Raw genomic sequence first — 27,349 nt, 5'->3', positions numbered from 1 at the left:
GGCCTAGAGGGAGGCCTAGAAGCGCCTTTGGTCCAAGCTTGTCTGCTTGGTGACCAGGGTTGTGTCCTGCCCGCTGGACGCAGGATCCCATGGATATGCCCCACCTGGTCAGCGGGGTCCTAGAGCCTCCTGGGCTCTTTAGAGGTTGGCCCCTGGGGAGAGTGGGAGGAGCAGGGGTCTGGCCCACCCGGGCTCGGGCAGCCTCTGTTTAGCTGTGTTCTCCCGCCTGCCTGGCAGCCACTTGTCCCCAGGTGCAGTCTGGCCCCAGCAGCAGGTCACAGGATGGGGCAGGGAGAGCCATGGCAGCCCGTGGGCATTCTGGAGTAGGGGTCCGGAGTGGAGGTCTGGAGTGGGGCCACCTGACTTCTTGCGGGCCTTGGTGCTGCTCCAACTTTCCTGTGGGTTCTCCTGGGCCTGCAGTAGGGGCTGGATGGTCTGAGGAACCCCCCACCCTTGAGCCTGGGCACTGGCCCAACTGTGGTCAGTACCAGTTTCCTGTAGATGCTGCCGCACAGACAGAGGCCCCGGGGTCCGGCTGCCCATGCATAGCCCCAGAGGGGACAGATTGTGGCGACCAGAGTTGCTAGGCAGTCTTGGGTTTAGTGCCACAATGCTGCGCTTCTGACAGGCTGCTTCCTGGATCCCCGCAGGGACCTGGCCAGGGCACTGGGGAGAGGTGTTGCAGGGCTGGCCTGGGCTGTGGGAGGCAGCTGTGCCATTTTCTGACAGCCACTGGGGCTGCCCTGGTACCCGAAGAGGTGGCTGCCCCGAGTTGCCACAGGAAATTGCAGGGTGGCCCTGGCTCAGCAGCCAACCTCCAGGAGACCTGGAGGAACAGTGCAGCGTAAAGATGGCGGCCTCGCACTGAGCGGGTCCCTGCAGTCGGCACTCCCAGGAGAACCAGCAGGCTGTGCATGTGGCCCACCAGCCTGCACCACGGGCACGTCCTTCCCACCCAGAGGACCCTGCACTGCCTTCAGGGCCATAGCAGTCCTCCGGGGCCCAGCCTCAGGCAGGAAACAGCAAATGCTTTTGCTGCCAACCAAGAGTGGCTGTCGCTTTCGATGGTGCCAGTGGCCCTGGTGCGACTGCCGGGCAGCATGTGTGGGCGGGAATGGCTCAGCCACTGACCGTCTGCCCGCAGTGGTGGTCCTGCTGCATGATGTCCGCGACGTGAGCGTGGAGGAGGAGAAGGTCCGGTACTTCGGGAAGGGCTACATGGTGGTGCTCCGGCTTGCAACGGGCTTCTCCCACCCCCTCACGCAGAGTGCAGTCATGGGCCACCGCAGGTAAGGCTGTGGGACTTTGACCTGGCTAGAGCTGCAGCCGTGTCAGGTGACTCCTGTTCCTGACCGCCCAGAGCCATGGGGCAGCTGGGAAAGGAGATGAGTTTGTGGACGGAACACAGAGGGGCCCACGGGAAGCATGTGCAGGCTCAGGGGCAGCCCCACTGTGACTGGGAGGGTGGGAGCAGGCCAGGAAGTGCTGGGTCCAGTTTGGGAGCCCCAGGGGCTGCTGGAGATGGGTGGTCGAGGAGGAGACTGCTGTGGGGTCTCATGGCGCCCTGTGCCAAGGTGACCTGACCTTCCTCCCGTTGCCGGCCTCGCCCAGTGATGTGGAAGCCGTCGCCAAGCTCATCACCACCTTCCTGGAGCTGCACTGCCTTGGGAGCCCCACAGAGCTGTCTCAGAGCAGTGACAGTGAGGCCGGCGACCCCGGGAGCCAGAGCTGACAGCCCCACTGTGCCTGAGCCCATGCACCGCCCACAGGACCCGTGGCCTTGGCTTCAGTCGGTGCCTCCAGCTGAGTCGGCCTCTTGCCTGCTCACGCTGCTGCTTTCACACTGCACGAAACAGCAGGTCGGACCAGGACACCCTGACTTTCTCCAAAGTGAGGCCTGGGCATGCCTTTCTGCAGCCGGAGGTCTCGCCAGCCCTGGACTCCTGCTGTGGGCCACAGCAAGACCTCGGGCGAGTGGAGAGGCCGGGCCTTCGTGGGTGCTGATGCTGCGTGTTGTCCCTGACACAGCGTCCTCTCCCTGGTGGACATCCCCAGCGGTCAGGTGCTTCCCCAAGGGCAGTGAGGGGTGAACATCTGGGGCCTACCTGGCTGTGCACGCTGCAGCCACACTGTGGAAGCTGCCCCTCCCCGAGGACCCGCCTCCCTTGCTGATGCCAGGATCTCGGCGCGTAGACCGCTCTGCCCCAGCAGTTGTCACAGAAAGGTCTCTCTGTTCCTCACACTCAGCCTCAGCATAAGCTGTGAGGCCAGAAAAAAGGTCAGCTCTTCTAGTATTGTGCAGCGCTTAAAAACCGAGAGCTCTGGCTGGGCGCAGTGGTTCATGTCAGTAATCCCAGCACTTTGGGAGGCTGAGGCGGGAGGATTGCTCGAGGCCAGGAATTCAAGACCAGCCTGGGCAACACAGCAAGATCCTGTCTTTGCAAAAAAAAAAAAAAAAAAACTAACCAAACAGGAAAAACTGGGAGATTTTCTGCAGAAGTTGAGTTCCAGCCTTTCTCGAACCTGGGAAGACCTGGCAGGAGGGGGCTGGGCTCTCAGCTACAGAACCGCCCCCCCCGCCCGCCCTGTAGGAGCTGAATGCTAACCATCCTGACCTGCCAGTGCTCTTGGTTTCCTGAGTGCACCCAGGTCCTCCCAGGTGCGGTGTGCACCGAGCGCGCCTGGCCTGTGAACCGGTGACTCCTGGGCCCTGTGAGCCCCCAGGTGGCAGGCCCAGGAATGGCTGGGTAGGACAGGGAACACCTTTGCCCCACGTCTGGCTGTGACCTTGGTGAAAGCCGACAGGAGAGAGATGGGACCCTCCTCCTCAGTAGTGGCTGCCAGTCCCTCGTTGCAGGACACGGTCATAATAACCATAAATGACCCTTCGCGTGTCACCCACACCTTCCACTCTTTATTTCCGAAGAATCGGTGTCACACGTGCAGATTACAAAGCGAGTCTCCCTGTGCTGCTTCTGTGTTTTCTAGTCTCTCCCCTGGGGGTGCCCAGGGCCCTCAGGAACTGAGTGTGGGCAAGACTGCTGGGCCAGAGGGCACGACACCCACGTGGGCCTCTATTACCCAGGCCGACAGTTGGCAGCGCAGAGCCCCCCAGCCCACAGTAGGAGCCCCCGGCACGAGCTCTCCCCTCAGGGGTCCTGAGGAGTGTCCCTGCCAGGGCTGGTGGGTGGTGGCGGGGTGACGGACACCTTGCTGAGGTCCTGCAGGAGAGCTTGCAGCCGCTGCAGGCTAGGGTGCACGTTTTCCTCCAGCCACTCCTCCACGGCATCTGGGTAGAAAGCCAGCTGCAGGGCAGCCTCCAGTTCCTGCACGAGGGTGCCCCACTGCGCCAGGAGGCTGCGGGTGAGGGTGCCGTGAACGCACAGTCTGCACACTCAGGACTTGCCCTCAGCCCCATGGTCAGTACTGCCCTGTGCCTCAGTTTGCCTATCTGTGAAACGGGGCTACTGACCCTACCTCATCGGCATGTTGGGAGGAACAAGTCAGTGACAGCTGCACATCTGAGACCAGACGGCCTTTTACAACTAGGGGCTCACCCTCTGCTTTCACTCTAGTTGAGGGACATGTCAGCGACAGCAGTAGTCCTCAGAGAACCCATAGCTGCATGGCTCTTGTCCAGGGCCTCACCTGAGCGCTGCGGGCTGGATGTGCTGAACCATGACCGGGTGGATGAGCTTCCGCCGGCGGTGGTAGGGGCTGAACCAGCCAGTGACATACCTGGGACAAATCCACATATGGGTGTGCCACGGGCTACCAAGGCAGCCGTGGGGAGGCTTCACAGTAATATAGAAAATGTTTAAGAATGGGGTAGACATTTCTAAGTCTTACATCCCCCAGAAAGTCTTTGTGAAGGATGAGGCTGCCTCCTCCTGTGCCTGGGGGTGGGAGGGCTTGTGAACCTGCCCCTCACCTGCACCTGTCCCTACCCCCTCATCCACAGCTGCCTCCCATCCACACCTCCCCCATGCCTTACCCGCTTACCCGCACCTGCCCCTCACCTGCCTCCCACCCACACCTGCCCTCACCCACACATGCACGCTCACCCCACCTGCCCGTTCACCCGCACCTGCCCCTCACCCGCACCTGCCTCCCACCCACACCTGCCCCATGCCTGCCTGCTCACCTGTACCTGCCCCTCACCCTCACCTGCACGATTACTGCACCTGCCCGTTCACCCGCACCTGCCTCCCACTCGCACCTGTCCCCTCACCCGCACCCGCCCCATGCCTGCCCGCTCACCCACCGCTGCCTGTCACCCGCACCTGCCCCTGACCCACACGCTCACCTGTTGCCCTCCAGCAGTGCGTCCACAGAGCTGCGCAGATGGAGGCTGACTTGTGTGACAAGGGCAAGGATGTTGCTGCCAGGGAAAGAGCCGGCCCCCTCCCTGCGGAGAGCCCTGCTGAGAACAGCTGTCTCCAGGGGGAGGGGAAGGGAGGAAGGGGACGGGGAGGGCTGCAGGGTGCTTGCCTAACAGGGTCCGTTATTTCCAGGCTGGAAATCCCGAGAAGGTTCTCCACTTTCGCTTTAACATCTTCATCAAATCCTCCTGAAATCACAAAGGAGCAGGGTGGTTGGAGGAACCTCTGGAGGAGGGGAGGGGGCTACATTGAGACCTGCAGGCCTAGGTGCTGGGGCAGTGGGCGGGCAGCATGGAGCCACGGGCCAGGCCCAGCCCCGCGTGTGCCAGCCCCAAGGGGACCTGGGGGCAGATGGGCCTGCTGCTTCTCTTTAAACACGTGAAATACGTTCCTTATTGTAAAAATCAGAAAACAGAAGTAAGACTGTGTTGCCAGCAGCAACACCCGGACAGCAAGTGGCTCTTCCTGCTGGGCGCAGCCCAACCCACACAGGTGTCCAGGGCTCACGCAGTTTGCCACTGTGGTTTACACAATCGATGGAATATTCTAGAGCACCCGAAACAAACCCATGAGGCCTGCGGGCACTAGTGTGGACAAATCTCCGAGTTGGTGTTCATGGAAATACCCTGCAAGAGGTTGACGGCCGGAGGGCAGTGCCCCAGTCACGGGTGGCGGGTGGGGCCGTGGGCAAGGGACGCTGAAAATACCATCAACATTAACACAGCTCTTTAGTGTGGGGCACACGGGTGTAAAGTTTTGTTTCCGCCCCTTTCTAAGCAGTTAAGAGTCAGCAGCTGAGAAGTCAGTCTGACCTCATTCTGAGTCCTCTCACCGGCCACATGCCCGTCCCTGGGCGGCCGCGCCTGCGGGTCCTGCTCTCGGCGCGTCTTGGCCATTTTTCTTTCTGCATCAGCACCACGCAGTCGCTAATTTCCTGTGTGGCCTGCGAGTTTCCACGCACGCTCATCTGGCCAAGCCCCCTGCGGACCCCGAGGGGCTCCCCGGTGCCTGCCCCTGCCCATAGGTCCCGCTGCTCCCTCAGGAGACCTGGAAGTGTGAGTGCTGGGTCTGGGTGCAGGGCCTTCCAGGGCCGGGCACCTGAGCCCCACACCTGCTCGGCCAGGTGTGCAGGACGTGTGTGCAGCAAAGGTGGAGCCGCTCCCCACATCGACCTGCGTGCATTTCTGCGGATTCACTGTGTCTGAGGGCTGCATCCTGTGTCACTCTCCAGCCTGCTTTGGGCTTAAGACTTGGAGACCTGGGCACAGGCCCAGCCTGGGTGGACTTCGGGGCAGGCGGGTGGCTGAGCTGGGGCGGTGAGACCATCCTCCTGCTGTGAGAACCACCACAGTCCAGCAGGGTGGTTGGAGCACTGGGTGCTTGGCCTCCTGCCCTCCGGGTCTTTCGGGGAGGAGCCAGTGGGGCTTGGGGTGGCCAGACCAGACATACCGCGTAGAAGCAACTGCAGACAGGCGGCCAGGGACGGGACTCCTGCAGGGAGCAGCTCGCACAGCACAGAGTAGTGGTCGTACCTGGGTCCATGAGAGGGGCGCTCAGCTCCACAGCCCGCCCCCAGCAACCTGACACAGGCGCCCTGACTCAGGATGTCCCTGCTCGTTCCAGGGCCTTGGGCTACATCAGCGCTGGGGGCAGCCTGACCCCTTCAACCCATGGGGCCCAGGGTTTCCAAGACAGGTTCTGTGCGGCAGGGCTCTCACATCAACTCCGTTCTAGAAACCACACGAGTGAAGAGCGTGGGGATTCCTTGCTGCGATGCTCTCCGGAGCCATGGGAACTCTGGGTGGACCGTGGGTGGGTGGCTGGTCATTGTCCCTCCCCCCAGCACCTCTGGCCTCTGAGAAAAGGGCTCCTGCTTCTGGGGGCTGCCCTTGATGCCCCCCTCCTAGGGCCTCTGGGCCCCTCCTGCCCTACCCTCTCCCTGGGCCGCCTCCTGTCTGGCTGGTGGGGGTGGCAGCTTTTCCCCAAGGCCCCATGAGGAGGGCGAGAGATAGGCCTGGCAGGCAGCAGGTCAGGGGCAGCATCTGTCCCAAGCGAGGGCTGGGGGGCCTTGGCCTGGCCTAGGCTTCCCACTGCTGGGTAGAGTGCCTCCACCTGCCCATGCCTCAGTTTCTTCAGCTGTGAGGTGGGTGACAGACGCTGCCCCAGGTGTGAGCACAGGCGAAGGCTGGGCGATGCCTGACGCCACAGCCCCAGGCTCGCCTGAAGGATGTGCCACTGCTCTGGGGGAAGAGGAGCCTCGCCCCGCTCTACGGACGGTCCTGGTTTATGCAGACAGAGCTGTATCCCAACAGGACAATGGGAACTATCTAGAAGCTTCTGCAGAGCCACTGCCAGCTCTGGACATGTATGGCGGCTGTGAGCTGCCCCTGTAGCAGGCTGGCCCACCAGGCTCTGCGGTCCCCATCATGAAATTCTTGACTCCATCTGAATCTGAGCTTTGTGGGTGAGGGCACAGGGCCCCTGGGGGGTCCAGCCTCCAGCTGCTCACCTAGCCCACGGCACCTGCGCCACCTGCCCCCCAACCCTCTAACTTGAGACGAGACCCGAGGTCAGGACTTGGCTGGCAACCAGGGGTTTATCTGTAGCTCTGCTTTTCACACGGTGTCTTCAGGGGAGCAGGGGCCTGGGAGCGCCAGGGTGACGCCACGGAGGGTGACGCCACGGAGGGTGACGCCACGGAGGCCCAGCTCCTTCATGGGACTAACAAGGCCCATTCTTGCCAGGCAGGACCCACAGTCACGGGATGTTTACAGCTGAGGAAGTGCTTAGATACCTGCAGGGGCCACTCCTGCAACAGCGGACAGTCCTGCGTCCCCACACCCACGACAGCATGTGCCTTCTAGGTCACCAGAGTTAGGCTTCCATAGGCTACACACTGAAATGTCCAGCACAGTTTTCTTTAAATCATAGAGTAATACATTTTTTTTTTTTTTTTTTTTTGAGACAGAGTTTTGCTCTGTCGCCCAGGCTGGAGTGCAGCGACGTGATCTCAACCTCCGCCTCCTGGGTTCAAGTGATTCTCCTGCCTCAGCCTCCCGAGTAGCTGGGATCATAGGCGCGTGCCACCATGCCAGGCTAATTTTTGTATCTTTAGTAGAGATGGGGTTTCACCATGTTGGCCAGGCTGGTCACGAACTCCTGACCTCAGGTGATCCACCCGTCTCGGCCTCCCAGAGTGCTGGGATTACAGGCGTGAGCCACTGCGCTCAACCCGTAGAGTAATAAATTCTGTCACGCTACTGGCCCACCCACAGGTAGCACAGCTTAGTGTTTACGTAGACAAGACCCTGATATGAGACAAACGGAAAACAGAGCTGGGCACGCCTGTGCTGGCCTTCCGAGGGCCCCACCTCTGTCACTGGGCACCTTTCGGTGACCTCCCCTCACTGCAGTCGGCCTTGGATTCTTTCCTGTGTGAGACCCAAGAACCTTCTCGTGGGTTCTGAATTGAGACGGCATTTCTAGCAACAGAGTGAAATACCGAAAGAACCGAAACCCCTCCTCATGCCACAAGCAAGACACACACACACACACACACACACAGCCTGAGGTGCGACGCACACACAGCCTGAGGTGCGACGCACACACAGCCTCAGGTGCGACACACACACAGCCTCAGGTGCGACACACACACAGCCTCAGGTGCGGTGCACACGGGCGGCGTGGGGGCTGGGGGCCACGTGTGCGTGACCCCGAACATGGGAGCAGCGCCCCTCAGCGGCCGCTCTGGCATGCAGGGCCCAACCCCACATGGCTGTTTCTGCAGCTTCTCTCGGAGGCCTGGGCTGCTTCCCCTTTGACGGACCTGGGAAGGCCCTTGGCGGATGCTGGACAGGCCGATGTGGTGGCCACCAGAGCTGCCCTGGACCCTCTAAGGACAGACTGGCCAGGGCTTACCTCTGCCAGCCGGTCAGGATGATGCCCTGCAGTGAGTCCGTGGGCCCGCTGCCCGCCACCTGCAGCCACTGCACGTGGTTCCTGAGGTGGTGCTCAACAGGGGGCACGGCCTGGCTGGGCCCTGTGGCACCCTTGAAGGCACTGGCTGCCCACAGCCGTGGAAAGCCGCACCGCCGGTACTTCTGCATGAGGAGGACTGGGTGAGAAAGCAAATAGGTGAGTGGTTCCCGGGGAGACGGCCAACACGGCCCCGGACATGCCTCCCAGGGCTCTACCCAGAGCCGACATGGGAGCCGCCTGTGACAGCCAGGCCCAGGTCCCAGTGTAAGAGACTCCAGAGTGTATGTGGCCGGCCTGGGGCCCAGTCGGGGAGACTCCAGAGTGTATGTGGCTGGCCTGGGTCCCAGTCGGGGAGACTCCAGAGCGTACGTGGCCCCTGGTTCACCTGCTCACTAGGAAAACACTGGTGGAACGGGGAGGTGAGACACCGGTGCAGGGCGGCCGTCCCGAGGCGCCATGGGCTGGGGTCTGCTGGGCTGTGCCCTGGCCTCTACCCGTGCAAGCCCCAGGCTGGGCAGTTGGGGCTGCAGGGTCACAGGGCCAGGGACAGCCTTCCCAGGCACATGGCCACGACAACACACCCCCCACAACTTGGCACTGACCTTTGCCGTGCACATCCAGGTCGGCCGCGTAGTCCCAGAGCACTGGTTCCACCAGCTGCGGCACCCCGGACGCTGCAGACAGAGCAGACAGAATGGACGTGAGGTTGGTGAGACACCTGGACCACACCCTCAGCCCCTCAGACCCACCTGTTCTCGTTTTGCTTGAAAGTGTGAGCACAGATACCTTTTTAAGACAGACTTGGCACTGTGCTGGGTTTTTACAATGAATGCCACAACCACACACAGTGCCTTTCCAAGCCAGCGCCCACTGGAGCGACCATGCTCCCGCTGCTGCTCTACCAGGCCATAAGCCACAGGCACAGCTGGAGCACGCAGCTGAATGGAGGTCACTCTGAGTCATCCACGTGGCCATGCATGGGTGGGACCTGCCAGGCCAGCACGGCCCTAGGACACCCTGGCTCCCTGCTCTGCTATGGAGCTCACTGAGCCTCGGGGCTGTGTGTGGAACTGGGCCAGGTGTCTGAGTACCACCTCTTGGCCCAGAGAGGTGCTCAGCAGCTCATCCCAAAGCCTCAGGCAGAGTGAGCAGGGCCCGGGGGCTGGAGGAGCAGCCAGCAGGAACCTCGGCCCCCAGTCCCAGCAGGACTGGCCTTGGAGGAGGCTGCTGCGAGTGCTGGACGCCCTCAAGCCCTCTGGGCCACCGGACAGGCCCGTGCTCTCCTGCCCAAACCTCCACGGCTTCTACGGAAACGACTCAGGCCCAGTGTCAAGGGGATGCGGGAGGTGGTTGTGGCGGGTCTGTGCGGGGCTGGGGCTCACCCTGGGGCCCACTTCCTACAGCACCTTCTTTCTTTGAAGCCACAGGTCCTGGGCAGGTCAGTGGCCCACCCCGTTCCCCAGCCCTGTGGGCCGACCTGCGAGCTGGTCCTCAGGCAGGTCTCTGAGCACGTCGTCCCACACCAGGGGTGTTACGCCGGGGCGCCGGGACTTCACGCGGCTGGCCACCGCCCGCATGTGTGACAGGCACAGCTTCCCTGTGCTGTTCTGCTCTTGCTGCAGCCACCGGCGCGAGGCCTCCCCCTCTCCGAGGTAATAGACCTGCAAGGAAGGAGCGGGACGGGATTGCCTTGGCAGCCGTGCACACTGGCGGGAGGGCCCGGGGTTCACGCCGTGCCCTGATGGAGAGGGACCGCTGCCTGTCGGGAGGAGGCCGGGGAGGGGCTCGGAGCCTTTGCTTACCACCCCAGCGTGTCTCTGTCTTCCTCACTGAGCCCTGAACTTCTACTCAAGGTTTCCTGTGAATGTTCACAGCAGCTCTTCTCACAGCCGCCAAAGCGGAGACCACAGGGGTCCATCCCCCATGACGGACCAGCACAGGGCAGCGTCCCCTACCATGAACACAGCTCGGCCTCAGCAGAGACCCAAGCTCTGGAGGCCGACAGCCCGGAGGAGCACAGGTCATACACTGTGTGACTCGGTGCCCGTGGAATGCCCACATGGGCAAATCCACCGAGACACGAAGCAGACGGTGGTCGCTGGGGGCTGGGGGTGGGCGTGGGGCTTTGGCCTGGGGTGATCGCCCACACCAGGCATGTCTGGAAGAGGTGCTGATGTTTTTACTTATTTATTTATTTATTTATTTATTTATTTTGGAGACAGGGTCTTGCTCTGTTGCCCAGGCTGGACTGCAGTGGCACAATCTCAATCTCGGCTCACTGCAACCTCCGCCTCCTGGGTTCAAGCGATTCTCCTGCCTCAGTCTCCCGAGTAGCTGGGATTACAGGCGCCCACCACCACACCTGGCTAATTTTGTATTTTTAGTAGAGACGGGGTTTCACCATGTTGGCCAGGCTGATCTCGAACTCCTGACCTCAGGTGATCCACCTGCCTCAGCCTCCCAAAGTGCTGGGATCACAGGTGTGAGCCACCACACCCGGCCTATTTATTTATTTACTTATTTATTTAGAGCCGGAGTCTCACTCTGTTGCCCAGGGTGGTGTGCAGTGGCGTGATCTCAGCTCACTGTAACCTCCACCTCCTGGGTTCAAGCGATTCTCATGCCTCAGGCTCCTGAGTAGCTGGGATTACAGGCGCCCGCCATCACGCCCAGCTGATTTTTGTATTTTCAGTAGAGACGGGGTTGCGCCACATTGGCCAAACTGGTCTCAAACTCCTGACCTCAGGTGATCCACCCACTTTGGTCTCTCAAAGTGCTGAGATAACAGCGTGGGCCACCACACCCAGCCTATATTTTAAAATGGTTAGAATGGTAAAGCTTATGTGTATTTTACACACTCAGGTTTCCTTCAAAGAAAGGAAACTTCTGGAGCTAACATGTTCAGCTTGGGTTCCCCGTGAGCCACAGCACTGCAAAACCTCCCAGCCCCGTGGGCACCAACCCTGCCCCTTTCAGTTCCGCATCCTGCCCAGGCCCTGACTGAGCTGAAGTCAGTGAGTGGTGGGAGGGGCGAGGGTGGGGGCTCACTGGGCTGGAGGGGGCACGTCTCCGGCACCCCCTGGGGACCACCTTTTCCAGTGGGTGCTTCAGGGTCCAAATGCAGAACTTCCTTCCTCTCAGCAATGAAAGGGTGTCCCTCGAGTTGTACCCTGACTTGTGCTGACTGCTGGTCCTGGGGTGTGAACCTGCCCATCACCCCCAGGCTTCCGCCAGCCCAGCCGCCCGGGGTGGTCTCGTCTGAAACGAGGGCGCCTCCCTTGGGCTCTGCAGGCTGTCCCGTGCCAGGCTGCCCATCCACCTGGAGAAGATGTTGGATGGGGCTCCCTGAGGGGAACAAGCCTGTCTCTAGGCCTCAGTGCCTGGAAGATTTTCCTATTTAAAAGGACAAGCCACGATAAGGGAGAGTATCCTGCACAGAGCTGGGGTGACAGCACCCACCTCATCACACCCGACGTGCAGCCGCTGGGCGCCTGGGTGCAGCTCCAGGACCTGGTCGATCATGGTGCCCACCAGCGCCAGGGACTCTGCCTCGTGGGGGTTCAGGGTGCAGGGGAAGGGGCCCACCTCCCGCAGGTGGGCGAAGGCCGCGTGCTTCAGCACAAACTGCGGAGAGACAGAGAAGTTCGCGTTGGGGGCGGAGGAGCTGGACTGATCTCCTTTTTGCCCACCTGGGGCTTCTGTTTCAAATCTACGGATAATATAAAAAAATTAGGCCAGGCACAGAGTCTCAGTCCTGTAATCCCACACCTTGGGAGTTTGAGGTGGGTAGAATGTTTGAACTCAGGAATTTGAGACCAGCCTGGACAACATGGTGAAACCCCATGGAGTCTCACTTTGTCGCCCAGGCTGGAGTGCAGTGGCACAATCTTGGCTCACTGCAACCTCTGCCTCCCGGGTTCAAGTGATCCTCCCACCTCAGCCTTCCCAGCAGATGGGATTACAGGCATGTGCCACCACGCCCGGCTAATTTTTGTATTTTTAGTAGAGATGGCGTTCCGCTATGTTGGCCAGGCTGGTCTTGAACTCCTGACCACAAGTGATTTGCCTTCCTTGGCCTCCCAAAGTGCTGGGATTACAGGCGTGAACCACCGCACCCAGACCATATATATATATATATATATATATTTTTTTTTTTTTTTTTGAGACGGAGTCTCGCTCTGTCGCCCAGACTAGAGTGCAGTGGTGTGATCTCAGCTCACTGCAAGCTCCGCCTCCTGGGTTCACTCCATTCTCCTGCCTCAGCCTCCCCAGTAGCTGAGACTACAGGCGCCCACCACCACACCTGGCTAATTTTTGTATTTTGTTTTAGTAGAGATGGGGTTTCACCGTGTTAGCCAAGATTGTCTTGATCTCCTGACCTTGTGATCCGCCCACCTTGGCCTCCCAAAGTGCTGGGATTACAGGCGTGAGCCACTGCGCCCAGCCGTAAATTTTTTAAAAACAAAATCGGTTTAAGAAAAAAAAAAGTGGCCAGGTGTGGTGGCACCTGCCTGTGGTCCAGCTACTTGGGAGGCTGAGGCGGGAAGATCACTGGAGCCTAGGAAGTGGAGGCTGTGGTGAGCCACGATCACACCACTGCACTCCAGCCTGGGCGACAGAGTGAGACCCTGTCTCTGAAAAGAAAAAAACAGAAAAACGTTTATCTGTGAAAGACCACTCTAACTTTGCGTAAGAACAGAGACTCTGTGGCCTCGGCTTAGGGTTGCTCACTGTCCCCTTCCCCCTCACTGTGGAAACCACAGCTTTGCTGCCAAAGGGGCAGACTTCACTTGAGGCTGGGTAAAAACACACCCCTTGTGGGGGCACTGTCAGTAGAAGCAGCAACTGGAGAAAAGGCCCTGTCTTCCGCTTTCCCGAGGGTGCAGTCCCTGCTGGGGAGAGCCAAGACTGGCTGCAGACGTAACGGGTGACTCTGGAAACAGAAAGCCGGATGGTGCTGCACACTCTCCTCAGGCCTGGCTGACGGGGGCCACACACACGTGCAGGGACCGGTGAGGGCCAGGTGGGAACTGCGCGAACCTAGGGATGCACCTCCCACCGCCCACGCACAGCCCCGTGGCAAGGGGAGGAGGCCTGTGGGCTCAAGGTGTGGGAGCACGACCTCTGCCCAAACCCTTGGCTGACCACCAGCTATGAAGACAGAGGGATGACCCTAGGAACCCAGGCTAAAACGTAAAAATAAGAACCAAAAAAATCTCAGCACAGACATCAGTGAGCACACACAGCCGGGGGCGGGTCCTGCAGGTTAAATGCAGGCCATTTGCTGGAAAACAACAAAAAGACCACCACCAGCCCCTGGGGAAAAGAGTAAACATTCAGCTTTGCTATAATGTATTCACTGAAATGTTCAGTTCTCAACCAAAAATTTTGAGAGGTGCAAATAAACTGGAAAGTAGAGTCCAGTTCACAGACTCTGACTCTCAGGGACCACATGTAGAAGTTATCAAATATTTCAAGGAAACTACTATGAATATATTCTAAGAATGAAAGGAGGCCGGGTGTGGTGGCTCACACCTGTAGTCCCAGCACTTTGGGAGGCCGAGACGGGCAGATCACTTGAGGTCAGGAGTTCGAGATCAGTCTGGCCAACATGGCAAAACCCCATCTCTACTAAGAAGACAAAATTAGCCGGGTGTGGTGGCGGGCGCTGTAATCCCTCCCTACTCGGGAGGCTGAGGCAGGAGAATGGCTTAAGCTCAGAATGTGGAATTTGTAGTGAGCCGAGATCACGCCGCTACACTCCAGCCTGGGTGACAGAGCGAAACTCTGTCTCAAAAAAAAAAATTAGCACTTAGGGAGGCAGAGGCGGGAAGATCACTTGAGCCCAGAAGTGTGAGACCAGCCCAGCAACATAGTGAGACCCCACTCTTCACAAAAAGGAAAATGAACAAAAAAAAATTAACTCAAAATGGGGCCAGGTGCAATGGCTCATGCCTGTAATCCCAGCACTCCGAGAGGCTGAGGTGGGAGAACTGTTTGAGGCCAGGGGTTCGAGACCAGTCTGGGCAACATAGTGGGACCTGGTATCTGCAAATAATAAAAAAACTGGCCGGGTGTGGTGGCACGCACCTGTGGTCCCTGCTACCCAGGAGGCTGAGATGGGAGGATTGCTTGAGCCCAGAAGCTCAGGGCTGCAGTGAGCTGTGATTGTACCACGTGCTCCAGCCTGGGTGACAGAGTGAGACGGTGACTCAAGACAAATAACTTGGATGTTCAAGGGTTCTGGAGAAAGAATAAAAATACCAAACTAAAAATGGATCATAGATCTAAATGAAAAATGCACACAAGTTAAACTTTAGAAGAAAATACAAGAAAAATCTTTGTGATCTGGTGATCACAAAAAGTTTTTAGAAATGACACCAGAAGCCTGTAAGCTCCACACTGGGAGAGAATACCTGCAAATTACATACCATCAGAGGACTTGCATCTAGAACATATAAAGAACCTTAAAAACTCGAGCTGAAAAAAAAATGGGCAAAACACCTGAGCAGTTATTTCTAGTATACCAAGAGGGTATACTAGGCTGGGCGCCGTGGCTCACGCCTGTAATCCCAGTACTTTGAGAGGCTGACGCAGGCAGATCGCCTGAGGCCAGGAGTTTGAAACTAGCTTGGCCAATATCTTGAAACCTCATCTCTAATAAAAAGACAAAAAGTTAGCCGGGCGTGGTGGGGTGCACTTATAATCTCAGGTACTCAGGAGGCTGAGGCAGGAGAATCACTTGAACTCGGGAGGTGGAGGTTGTAGTGAGCCAAGATTGCATCATTACACTCCAGCGAGACCCTGTCTTAAAAACAAACACACAAAAAGGGTATACTAATAGTAAATGTACACATGGAGGGTCTTCCTCAGTAAGAGACCAACCCTTCGACACGCTGATTTTGGATGTCTGGTCTCCAGAACTGGGAGAACATTTCTGTTGTCTTAAGCCACCTGGTTTGTGGCGATCACTTCTGCCCTGACAGCAGTGTCCTTTGAGGAGATGGCGAGTGTGAGTGGTCAGGGCTGTGCTGTGACTTGCTGCAGTGGGGAGAGGGGCACGGAGGGGCAGAGTGGCCCTGGGAGACCCGTTAGGAGAGTTTCATGGTGAGTCCGTAGCGGTTTAGACAGGGGTGGTGCCTGCATGACAGAGGAAGAGGAGGAGGAGCAGCAGCAGGACCAACATGGGTCAGGGCGCGGGCGGGTGGTGGTGCTGACTGTGGCTGGTCTGCTTCTGGTTTGCACACCAGAGGCTGGAGGAGGCCCCTCAATGGAAGTGACCAGCAGGCAGCTGGGGATGAGGGTCTGTAACCCAGGAGGTCTGGAGTTGCTGAGGTGCAGACAGAAGAGGAAGAGGAAGACAAAGAGGAGGACGAAGAGAAAGCAGGAGCAGAAATGGCACCATCTAGAGAGAGAGTGGGAGGTGGGAACAGGGGCCGAGAGGAGGCTTGGGGACCACCAGCCACAGGGAGGCAAATGCAAATGGCTACCGAGGAGGCACAGTCAGAGGCAGAGAGGGAAGCCGGAAAGTGTGGGGCTCAGGAGAGCGTCTGGGGATGCTAGAAGCTACCAAGGGGTCCAGCAGGAGAGGACTAAAACCATCCCTGGACTTAGTGACCTGGAGGACCCTGGTGGCCTTGGGAGAGACTTTCTGTGGAGAGGTGGCAGGAGGCTAAGAGCGCAGGCCAGGTCCCAGAGCAGAGTGCGAATGGAGAGAATCAACTAGAAAGGCTGGAGGACCGAGCTATGGGAAGGAACTCTGGTGGCACGCCCAGAACACCAGCATGTGTAAGTGAAAACAACCTTCTTTCCCGCGGTGTGTGGAAATAGAAGCCAGAATGGTGTATCTGTTAGAGAAATAAATGGAACCTAAGAGTCATTAAATCAGTGTGGTGGTTAACGCTGCATCACTTCCGGTTTGTTTGATGCAGACAGGAAAAAGAATATTGTGTATATATATATTTTTTGAGACAGAGTCTTGCTTTCTCGCCCAGGCTGGAGTGCAGTGGCGTGACCTCGGCTCACTGCAACCTCTGCCTCCTGCGTTCAAGCGATTCTCCTGCCTCAGCCTCCCGAGCAGCTGGGACTACAGGTGTCCGCCACCACGCCTGGCTAATTTTTGTATTTTTAGTAGAGACGGGGTTTCGCCATGTTGGCCAGGCTGGTCTTGAACTCCTGACCTCAGGTGATCCACCAGCCTCGGCCTCCCAAAGTGCTGGGATTACTACTGGTGTGAGCCACCGCACCCGGCCTGAAAAGCACCTTTTCTTTCCCTAATACCGTGTTTTACCTCACATAATAATATTCCGATGAATACAAGTTACAAAGGAAACTGCCTCCCAGCCTCCACGACCCCCTTTCTGGCTCTTTCCTTCCATTCCTCGGGCAAACAGGCAGCCCCAGCCTGCAGCTCTGGCCGAGTCAGGCAGGGACTTCCTAGATCAAAGGCCTTTCCATGTTGTGCTGAGCTGCACTGCCTGCACCCCAACCACAGGCCTGCTGCACCTACCCCTGGGCACAAGCCTGGCCCAGACTGCAGCCCCTGGACTCCACATTTGGCACCAGGTAACTTCCATTCCTGCCACTCACCTCCATGTGTCCAAATGTCTGCACCAAGGGAATCACCTCCAGCTCATTGAGTCCAGCCAGATGCAGGATCTCTTTGATTTCAGAGGGGCTGGAGAGACAAAATTCACGCAGAGAGAGGGTCACATGGGCAGCATGTGACGTCCACACACCCCCAGCCCTTCCTCGTCAGGCCCTGGGGGGCTCTCCGGGAAACAGTGGGGCCCTAAACTCCACAAAGCTTGACAGATATCCTGATTTCTGGAAAGGCACCTGCTCCAAAATTTCGGAAGATGATGTTCTAGCACGTCCTCAAGTAATGGTTTGCTTTTCTTTTTTTTTTTTTTTTTTGAGACGGAGTCTCGCTCTGTCACCCAGGCTGGAGTGCAGTGGCGCGATCTCGGCTCACTGCAAGCTCCGCCTCCCGGGTTCACGCCATTCTCCTGCCTCAGCCTCTCCGAGTAGCTGGGACTGCAGGCGCCCGCCACCACGCCCGGCTAATTTTTTGTATTTTTAGTAGAGACGGGGTTTCACCGTGGTTTCGATCTCCTGACCTCATGATCCACCCGCCTCGGCCTCCCAAAGTGCTGGGATTACAAATGTGAGCCACCGCGCCCGGCCAATGGTTCACTTTTCAACCCACAACAAGAGAATGAAGTCATCACATTTTACAAGAAACTACCCAAGGCCAGGCGCAGTGGCTCACGCCTGTAATCTCAGCACTTTGGGAGGCCGAGGCAGGCAGATCACTTGAGGTCAGGAGTTCGAGACCAGCCTGGCCAACATGATGAAACCCCGTATGTACTAAAAATACAAAAATTAGCCAGGCCTGGTGGTACGTACCTGTAATCCCAGCTACTCGGGAGGTTGAGGGAGGAGAATCACTTGAACCTGGGAGGCAGAGTTTGCGGTGAGCCAAGATCGCACCACTGCACTCCAGCCTGGGATACAGAACAAGATTCTTTTTTTTTTTTTTTTGAGACGGAGTCTCGCTCTGTTGCCCAGGCTGGAGCGCAGTGGCGCAATCTCGGCTCACTGCAAGCTCTGCCTCCCGGGTTCACGCCATTCTCCTGCCTCAGCCTCTCCGAGTAGCTGGGACTACAGGCGCCCACCACCATGCCCGGCTAATTTTTTGTATTTTTAGTAGAGACAGGGTTTCATCGTGGTCTCGATCTCCTGACCTCGTGATCCGCCCGCCTCGGCCTCCCAAAGTGCTGGGATTACAAGCGTGAGCCACCGCGCCCGGCCAAGACTCTGTCTTAAAAAAAAAAAAAAATGCCACAGGAGGAGCCACACTCCATCCAGGCACCACCCCTGTCTAAACCGCTACGGACTCACCATGAAACTCTCCTAACGGGTCTCCCAGGGCCACTCTGCCCCTCCGTGCCCCTCTCCCCACTGCAGCAAGTCACAGCACAGCCCTGACCACTCACACTCGCCATCTCCTCAAAGGACACTGCTGTCAGGGCAGAAGTGATCGCCACAAACCAGGTGGCTTAAGACAACAGAAATGTTCTCCCAGTTCTGGAGACCAGACATCCAGCTGCCGGGTCAGCAGCTGCCCGAGAGCCCTTGACCTGAAACAATCCCTGAGCACACGTCCTCTGCAGAAGGGGCACATCCTGGGAAGGGCTGACTGCCCCGGGTCGACCTCTTCATTTTTCACAAGCTTTACATGAGCTGTCATTTATGAATTTATCTAAAAAAAAGCTATCTCTAGTTTTTCTATGTTTGAACCATTTTAGGCTAATCCGTTCTATGGATTTATGCGTTACATAAAGTCTTTAAACATTCCTGTTTCAAGCTTCGAAGGAACCCTGGTACTTTACTTTTTCACATAGAAAGACAAAATGTCTTCATTGTAGGAAGAAGAGTATGAAGAAAATGCCAACCCCTGATCATGTCATCGCACTTGATCATCTCATCACACCTGATCATCTCATCGCACCTGATTATCTCATCGCAGGCCAACACCCTGGCTCACCATTCCTCTCTTCTGATCTAACCACATGTGGGCTGCATGGAGTGCGGGTGTTTTGGAGTTCTGACACATGGAGTCAAAGTCCTCCCAGAGCAGACGTCACGTTACGTTCACCAGAAGGTAGTTTTCCTCTTTCTCATTCTCATCAACACGGAGTCTTACAATTTTTTATTTATTTTATTTAATATCATTATCTTTTTGAGACCGAGTCTTGCTCTGTCACCCAGGCTGGAGTGCAGTGGCATGATCTCAGCTCACTGCAACCTCTGCCTCCTGAGTTCATGCAATTCTCCTTCCTCAGCCTCCTGAGTAGCTGGGACCACAGGCGCACACCACCATGCCCAGCTAATTTTTTCTTTTTCTTTTTTGTTTTTGAGACGGATTCTGGCCCTGTCGCCCAAGTTGGAGTGCAGTGGCGCAATCTTGGCTCACTGCAAGCTCAATCTCCCGGGTTCCTGCCATTCTCCTGCCTCAGCCTCCCGAGTAGCTGAGACTATAGGCGCCCGCCACTATGCCCAGCTAATTTTTTATATTTTTAGTAGAGATGGGGTTTCTGTTGTGTTAGCCAGGATGATCTTGATCTCCTGACCTCGTGATCCGCCCGCCTCGGCCTCCCAAAGTGCTAGGATTACAGATGTGAGCCACCCGCGCCCGGACTGAGTCTTACAATTTTTTTTTTTTTTGAGACAGAGTCTCGCTCTGTCGCCCAGGCTGGAGTGCAGTGGCACAATCTCGGCTCACCGCAAGCTCCACCTCCTGGGTTCAGGCCATTCTCCTGCCTCAGCCTCTGGAGTAGCTGGGACTACAGGCGCCCGCCACCACACCTGGCTAATTTTTTTGTACTTTTAGTAGAGACAGGGTTTCACTGTGTTAGCCAGGATGGTCTTGATCTCCTGACCTCATGATCCACCCGCCTCAGCCTCCCAAAGTGCTGGGACTACAGGCATGAGCCACCGCTCCTGGCCTTCACATTTTCTTATACGCTTATTGGCCTTTTTCGTTTCTTCCTTTGGTATTGGCCAGTTAATGTCCATTGCGCGTTTATCTTTGGGGCTGTTACTGATTTTCACAAAGACCTGTGATTTTAACGCTGAGCAGGGGCCTCCCATCTCTACCACACCTGATTTTATTGATTTTGATTCTCTCCCCTTCAATTCTTCACTTCTCTAACTCAAGGCTTGACTGTGGCCTGAAGAGCAGCCCCTCCATGCACAGAGGCCTTCTCCAGCCTTCTCTAGCTCAGCCTTCTCCAGCCTCCTCCAGCCTTCTCTAGCCCAGCCTTCTCCAACCTTCTCTAGCCCAGCCTTCTCCAGCCTTCTCCAGCCTCCTCCAGCCTTCTCTAACCTTCTCTAGCCCAGCCTTCTCCAGCCTCCTCCAGCCTTCTCTAACCTTCTCTAACCTTCTCTAGCCCAGCCTTCTCCAGCCTCCTCCAGCCTTCTCTAACCTTCTCTAGCCCAGCCTTCTCCAGCCTCCTCCAGCCTTCTCCAGCCTCCTCCAGCCTTCTCTAGCTCAGCCTTCTCCAGCCTTCTCCAGCCTCCTCCAGCCTCCTCCAGCCTTCTCTAGCTCAGCCTTCTCCAGCCTTCTCCAGCCTCCTCCAGCCTTCTCTAGCTCAGCCTTCTCCAGCCTTCTCCAGCCTCCTCCAGCCTTCTCTAGCTCAGCCTTCTCCAGCCTTCTCCAGCCTCCTCCAGCCTTCTCCAGCCTTCTCTAGCTCAGCCTTCTCCAACCTTCTCCAGCCTCCTCCAGCCTTCTCTAACCTTCTCTAGCCCAGCCTTCTCCAGCTTTCTCCAGCCTTCTCCAGCCTTCTCTAGCCTTCTCTAGCTCAGCCTTCTCCAGGCCTTCCCGTCAACAGAGGAACCGCCTGCAGGACAGAGACAGGAACTGCAGCTCTTCCCTGTAGGGGGCGCTGCTGATGCTTACTTTCCCTTTAAATGTTTCAAAATTCTCTCCAGTGAATGTTTGAAATGCAACTTTGTTTTCATTTTATAATTTTTTTTTTTTTTTTTTACAATTAAAGAGATGAATTTAAAAAGACAAAAAAGGAATACACCCACCACTGTTCAGTTCCTGACTGTTCCACCCGCACCTCCAGGTTGCTGCTCCTCCTGTCCTGCAGAACGCCCCCTTCCCCGCGTTCCCGCCGGGCCCCTGTCCCTGCTGCGGGCGGTGTTACCTGTAGGCGTACTTGGCCCTCAGCAGCCTCAGAGGGCCCTCGTAGGGAAACATGTCTTCATACTCAATGAGGAGGCCGTTTGCACCTAGTGCACGGAACAGAGGAAAAATCTGGGAGATAAACAGGGAGAGGTTAGGAAGAAGTGGCCGCTGGAGTACGACGTGGCACGTCCACAGCGGGGAGACGCCTTCCCTTTCGGCCTGTGGAGACTGTGGGAGTTGCTATTCCTATTTCTCCTGGGAACCTTAAATCCGGAATGTGTACTTTACATTATGCCAAACGAAACTCCCAGTTCCAGTGACTATTTTGCACAGAAGGGGAGATATGCTATGAAACAGGGCTGCTACTCAATGCGCTGGTGGCTCAGCTTGGGAGGGACGGGTCCGGCCAGCAGGGAGCCACCGAGAAGCAGCTCTTCACGCACGGGGGCCCAGCAGGGCAGCCAGGCTGAGGGGCACCGGCAAGGCACGGGGGACAGGGCAGTCAGGCTGAAGGAGAACGGCAAGGCATGGGGGACGGGGCAGGAGGAGCCGGGGCAGGGGGAGCAGGGCTCTGAAGGGTTGGGGTCAGCACCTGGGGGAGGTGAGAGAGGGGTGCAGAACTCATTTGTTCCTGGGCTGTACTCATGGGGTCCCTTCTCCCTCATTCTCCTCCCCACTTTCTTCTCTTTCTCTTTTTTTCTTTCTTTTTTTTTTTGAGACAGAGTCTCGCTCTGTCACCCAGGCTGAAGTGCAGTGGTGTGATCTCGGCTCGTTGCAACCTCTGTCTCCCAGGTTCAAGCGATTCTCCTGCGTCAGCCTCCCGAGTAGCTGGGATTACAGGCACCCGCCCTGATGCCCAAGTAATTTTTGTATTTTTAGTAGAGACGGGGTTTCACCACGTTGGCCAGGCTGGTCTCGAACTCCTGACCTCAGGTAATCTGCCCCTCGGCCTTCCAAAATGCTGGGATTACAGGTGTGAGCCACTGTGCCTGGCCTCTCTCTTTTTTTAACAGACGGGGTCTCACTCTGTCGCTCAGGCTGGAGCATGCTGGCATGATCATGGCTCGCTGCAGCATCCAACTCCTGGGCTCAAGGGATCCTCCAGGCTCAGCCTTCCAAGGAGCTGGGACTACAGGTGCATGCTAGACCTCCTGGATGACTCACGTGCAGGAGAACCAAGGAGCCCCAGCTGACGGTCAGGATGAACTGCCGGACATGGAAGGCCACGCAGACCATCAGATGTTTCTAGATGTCACGGGGCTGCGACCACCTGAGGGCACCTCAGTCAGAAAAGCAGAACCATGCAGCCAACCCACAGAAACACAAGGGGTGATGAATGGGGACCTTAAGTTTGGAGAGATCTGTCATGCAGCAACAGATGATGGAAACAGGGACTCCAGCTGTAAGTTGGATCTCCTTTGCCTATATTCAATTGTCGGAACACCTTTCCTTTCTTTTTTTTTGAGATGGAGTTTCGCTCTTGTCCCCTAGGATGGAGTGCAGTGGCGCAATCCCGGCTCACCACAACCTCCGCCTCCCGGGTTCAAGCGATTCTCCTGCCTCAGTCTCCCAAGTAGCTGGGATTACAGGCACCTGCCACCACACCTGGCTAATTTTTGTATTTTTAGTAGAGACAGGGTTTCACCACGTTGGTCAGGCTGGTCTCGAACTCCTGACCTCAGGTGATCCGCCCTCCTCGGCCTCCCAAAGTGCTGGGATTATAGGCATGAGCCACCGCGCCCAGCCCAAGTCGAAACGCCTTTTCATCAGCTGTATCTAAGTTCAGTCTTCTTTGCCATATTCAATTGTCAGAACACCTTTTCATCTCTCCATGTTTGCTTTTTTCTTTTCTGTCATTTCCAAATACCGCGCTTTCCATGGTGTCTACTCACTTTTACACTTCTTATAGTTTAGTCTTCATTGAAAACATTGTTTTTTCCTTATAATTCATTTCTGAGCTCCACAGGCAATTTTTTACAACCTCCTTTTGTCTAATTACCACGTTTCTGGGCTTGTCTATTTTTTTTAGACTGAGTCTTGCTCTATCGCCCAGGCTGGAGTGCAGTGGCGCGATCTCAGCTCACCGCAACCTCCACCACCCAGGTTCAGGCGATTCTCGTGCCTCAGCCTCCCAAGTAGGTGAGATCACAGGCGCCTGCCACCACGCCTGGCTAATTTTTGTATTTTTAGTAGAGACAGGGTTTCACCATGTTGGCCAGGCTGGTCTCCAATTCCTGACCTCAAGTAATCCGCTTGCCTCGGCCTCCCAAAGTGCTGGGATTACAGTTGTGAGCCACTGAGCCTGGCCCGGGCTTTTCTATTTCTGATTTATGCTGTTCTTTCACAGCTTCTGTCATCTTCTGAGTATCTTTTATCTCGTTATGAAATATTATGGAACAGCGTTTCCTGCTGGGTGGGCCTGTGTGTCTGGAGCACCTTCACTGCTGCAATGCTATTCAGATCATCTTCTTTTCTCTTTTTTTTTTTTTTTTTTTTGAGACAGAGTCTCACTCTTGTCACCCAGGCTGGAGTGCAGTGGCACAATCTCGGCTCACTGCAACCTCCACCTCCCAGGTTCAAGTGATTCTCCTGCCTCAGCCTCCCAAGTAGCTGGGATTACAGGCACGTACCACCACACGGGGCTAATTTTTGGTATTTTTAGTAGAGACAGGGTTTCACTGTGTTAGCCAGGATGGTCTTAATCTCCTGACCTTGTGATCCACCTTCCTCGGCCTCCCAAAGTGCTGGGATTACAGGCGTGAGCCACCATGCCCGGCCTTCTTTTTTCTTACCTATCTTTGTATGATGTTAAACAACACTCTTTTCTGCTTCTTTTTTTTTTTCTTTTCTTTTTTTGAGATGGTGTCTTGCTCTGTCACCTCGGCTGGAGTGCAGTGGCGCAGTCTCGGCTCACTGCAACCTCTGACTCCTGAGTTCAAGCAATTCTCCTGCTTCAGACTCCCAAGTAGCTGGGACTACAGGCATGTGTCACCATGCCTTGCTAATTTTTGTATTCTTAGTAGAGACGGGGTTTCTCCATGTTGCCCAGGTTGGTCACAAGCTCCTGACCTTAGGTGATCTGTCCATCTTGGCCTTCCAAAGTGCCTGGATTACAGACGTGAGCCACCACGGCCAGCCTGTTGCTCGTTTTTAAGAACAGGCTCTTGTGTTTGCAATGGTGACAGGCCAGCCTCTTGTGTTTACAATGGTGACAAGGCCAGCAATGGTGACAGGCCAGTCCCTCCTCTACTGCTGCCATGTGGTATTAGAAACTGCAGGCTCTGTGTAACTACTTCTGCAGTGTTTTTTGGCCTCCGCCTCTTCTGGACGCCTTTCCCCAGGACCTCAGCATTCCCCTTTCCCTTCGCTGTTCCTGCCCAGTTCAATATGGATTCTTTCCCCGTTTTGTCTTTACTGGGGGGCGCTGTTCCTCTGGAAGTAAGTTTCGTTACGTATTTCTGAGAGCCTTGCAGTCTCGGCCTCCCCTGCACCCTCCTTTAAGTCTCTTTGCACTCAATCTCAGACGGGAGCCATTAAAACTCTGCCCTGCTTCTCACTATGGGAGACCTTTACTTACTTTTGAGGCTATTTTCTGGGTCCTCTGGTCTTAGCACTGTTGGAGTTTCCCTCTTTCCTCTGTTACCTCCTGCTTGGCCGCTAACCCCATACAGGTGTTAATTCTGTCTGTGGTTTGGCCCCACCCACTTGTAGTTTGGGATCCATGGGGACACCCTGATACCTAATTTTGTTGAAGAGTGTCTTAGTTTTCTAGGGCTGCTGTAATAAATGACCATAAACTGGGTGGCTTGGCCGGGCGCGGTGGCTCACGCCTGTAATCCTAGCACTTTGGGAGGCTGAGGCGGGTGGATCACGAGGTCAGCAGTTCGAGACCAGCCTGGCCAACATGGTGAAACCCCATCTCTACTAAAAATACAAAAATTAGCCAGGCATGGTGGTGGGCACCTGTAATCCCAGCTACTCCAGAGGCTGAGGCAGGAGAATTGCTTGAACCCAGGAGGTGGAGGTTGCAGTAAGCCGAGACTGCACCATTGTACTCCAGCCTGGATGACAGAGCGAGACTCCGTCTCAAAAAACAAACAAACAACTGGGTGGCTTGACACAACAGAAATTTATTCTCTCACAGTTCTGGAGGCCCTAAGTCCAAAATCCAGGTGTCAGCAGACCCAGCTCTCCCTGAAGGCTGCAGAGGAGGACCCTTCCTTGCTTCTCTCTAGCTTCTGGTGATCGTCAGCTGTCCTTGGCATCCCGGGGTTTGTGGCGCGTCATGACCATCTTGGCTGCTGGCACTGCGGGGCATCCTCCTGGGTCTTCACACTGCCTTCCCTCCGTGTGTCTCAGGCTCTAAATTTCCCTCTCCTCATAAGGATGCCAATCACTGGATTAGGGTTCACCGTATTCTAGTACAACTTCATCTTATTTTGATTACATCTGCAAAGATCCTATTTCCAAATAAGGTCTCATTCACAGGTCCCAGGGGTTAAGACCTGAACATATCTTTTTGGAAAGACACACTTCAACCCACAAGAAAGAAGCTGTGAGTTTCTTTTGTTCTCTGTCTGTTTTTTTCCCTTTTATCATCCTGGTTGTTCTGTTTTTGTGAGAGGCTATGGGGGAAATTCAGAATCAATGCTGCTGTCACCATCTTGCTCCACCAAGAACCTGTGGTTGCGTTCTAGGTACCCATTTCCACAGAACACTGCTCAAAACTTTAAAGAATGAAGCCAAGGCAAAAAGTAATGCTCTAGAGGTAAAAGGGAGCCCTTACCTCTGAGAGGTACGAGACCTTTGGTGGAGCTCCTTTAAGGTCTAAATGAACTAATCTCGTCTTAAATGGCGTGGAACCTGACATTTCAATATTTCTGTGAACTCCTATGGCAAAGTCTCCTTGGGGACTTCTTCCTAGTGGAGAAAATCAAGAGTTATCAACAGGAGCAGAAGCTTCTCCCTTTGCCTTTCCCCTTATACTTTCAGTGTCAGTTCTGATACTGGCCAGTTTTGATTGATTAACTTGGAGGAAACTCATTTTGCTAACATGAAAATGAACCAGAAGTCTGCCTCCATGTTAAGATATAGAGACCTCTGCTATGTGTGATTTGCTGCTAAAACAAAACAGCACTAGTTTGTTTATAAGATGGTTATGATCTATAATAACACAAATAACTGCCAAACCACTTTGTTTTAAAGACCTTGTTAAACTAGATGTACTATGCTAGTGCAAACAGTCGGGCAGAAGCCTCTAAACATTTTCCTATCAGGCCGCACAATATGATGCTTCTGTAGGAAATTTATCCTAATTTTAGGTAATATTAAAACTAATTTGTATTTCTAGAGCTCAGATCAGCTTGATTATAAAGAGGAAAAAACTGCAAAACTGACTCCAGGTTGGAGAAAACTGTCTAGGATTTAAGGTAAGCTGATAATTTTTAAAAAAACCCCAAGTGCATCAGAGCTGACCGTAGTATTATATTGAATAAAGGCGGCATCCAAGGGATAACGAAGCAGCTGGGGAAGGGTAAAATTTATGTATTTTTTAAATTTATTTTTCCCATCTACTATGAAAGCACAAAGGATTGGGTGAGAAAAGGAAAGGAAAGCTTTGCATGTGAGACAGACTCAGTTCCATAATCCAACCCCTGGTTCCGTGCACGGTTTCGGAGGCTCCTGACTCTAAGGGCTCTGTAACACAGCAGGGCAGGCCGGTGGTGCACACGGACACCAAGCACTTTCAGTTTTTACATACGACCAGTTATACACAATTTTCACCCACAGGCTCGGTGCAAGCCTCTCCCAGCAGCCCCGCATCGCCGCTGCGGGACAGCCACGCTGGGAGACGCCGCTCGCGAGCCCGGCCGTCCCTCTCCAGGTACAGGCGCGGCGGAAACGCTTCCAGACCGGAGCCGCCCAGCCGAGCGCGCAGAGCCAGAGCCGCACCCGCACCTCACCTGCGCCGCTGCGGTCCCGCGAGGTCCGGGGGCGCAGAGAGGTCCGGCCGCCCCGCCCTCGCGGCCGCCGCCTCCGCTCTGAGCCCCGCCCCGCTCGGCCGCCGATTGCTCGGGCCTGGTCGCCAGCCCAGGGGCCGATGGCCGAGCGCGTCGCTCCTGCGTCCCTGAGCCGCGTCCACCTCGCGCTCCCTGTCACGGCGTTCGTCCCCGGGACTGGCGCCCGCGTCCGGCCCGGCTCCGCGGCGGCTTGGTCCGATGGCGCCTCAGCGGAGGACCGCAACCAAGGCGCCCGAGGGCAACGGAGCGTCTGAGCGCCGGAACCGGAGCAG

General features: G+C 56.0%; 3 protein-coding genes across 16 annotated transcripts in view; 2 read left to right on the top strand and 1 right to left on the bottom strand.

Moving 5' to 3' along the window:
* Window positions 1–2,901, top strand: part of CYBC1 (cytochrome b-245 chaperone 1) — a 7,073-nt gene extending 4,172 nt beyond the window's left edge. For all 3 annotated transcript variants that reach the window (XM_063617462.1, XM_055242997.2, XM_055242996.2), the window contains 2 exons: window positions 1,145–1,289; window positions 1,612–2,901. In XM_063617462.1, the coding sequence (XP_063473532.1) occupies window positions 1,145–1,289; window positions 1,612–1,732 (266 nt within the window). In that variant the 3' untranslated portion in view covers window positions 1,733–2,901. The remainder of the gene's footprint in view (window positions 1–1,144; window positions 1,290–1,611) is intronic.
* HEXD (hexosaminidase D) lies at window positions 2,893–27,153 on the bottom strand. Of its 8 annotated transcripts, XM_055242970.2 has the most exons (14): window positions 27,021–27,153; window positions 25,844–25,977; window positions 21,077–21,186; window positions 16,950–17,037; window positions 11,820–11,984; window positions 9,838–10,021; window positions 8,963–9,034; window positions 8,301–8,496; window positions 5,832–5,914; window positions 5,215–5,286; window positions 4,492–4,570; window positions 4,307–4,408; window positions 3,649–3,738; window positions 2,893–3,357 (listed from the first exon to the last, which is right to left on the bottom strand). In XM_055242970.2, exons 2-14 carry the CDS (start codon window positions 25,925–25,927, stop codon window positions 3,150–3,152), a joined length of 1,533 nt encoding a protein of 510 aa, XP_055098945.1. In that variant the 5' UTR covers window positions 25,928–25,977; window positions 27,021–27,153; the 3' UTR covers window positions 2,893–3,149. The 8 variants fall into 8 exon arrangements, 7 of the variants coding, with proteins under 7 accessions (XP_055098945.1, XP_055098947.1, XP_063473490.1 ...); XM_055242972.2 differs by lacking the exon at window positions 5,215–5,286; XM_063617420.1 differs by lacking the exon at window positions 5,215–5,286 and having other exon boundaries at window positions 4,307–4,570.
* The window catches only part of OGFOD3 (2-oxoglutarate and iron dependent oxygenase domain containing 3), a 28,854-nt gene continuing 28,607 nt past the window's right edge, over window positions 27,103–27,349 (top strand). For 3 of the 5 annotated variants that reach the window (XR_008650936.2, XM_055242990.2, XM_055242989.2), the window contains exon 1: window positions 27,216–27,349. Coding sequence is in view for 3 of the 5 variants with exons in the window: in XM_055242990.2 (XP_055098965.1) it covers window positions 27,276–27,349 (74 nt within the window). In the remaining 2 variants the exon portion in view is untranslated. The other 2 variants (XR_010115567.1, XM_055242988.2) reach the window with 1 other exon arrangement.

Source organism: Symphalangus syndactylus, chromosome 14 (assembly GCF_028878055.3).
Source record: "Symphalangus syndactylus isolate Jambi chromosome 14, NHGRI_mSymSyn1-v2.1_pri, whole genome shotgun sequence".
In the NCBI taxonomy this organism is placed as follows: domain Eukaryota; kingdom Metazoa; phylum Chordata; class Mammalia; order Primates; family Hylobatidae; genus Symphalangus; species Symphalangus syndactylus.
This window is presented reverse-complemented; position numbering and strand designations above follow the sequence as displayed.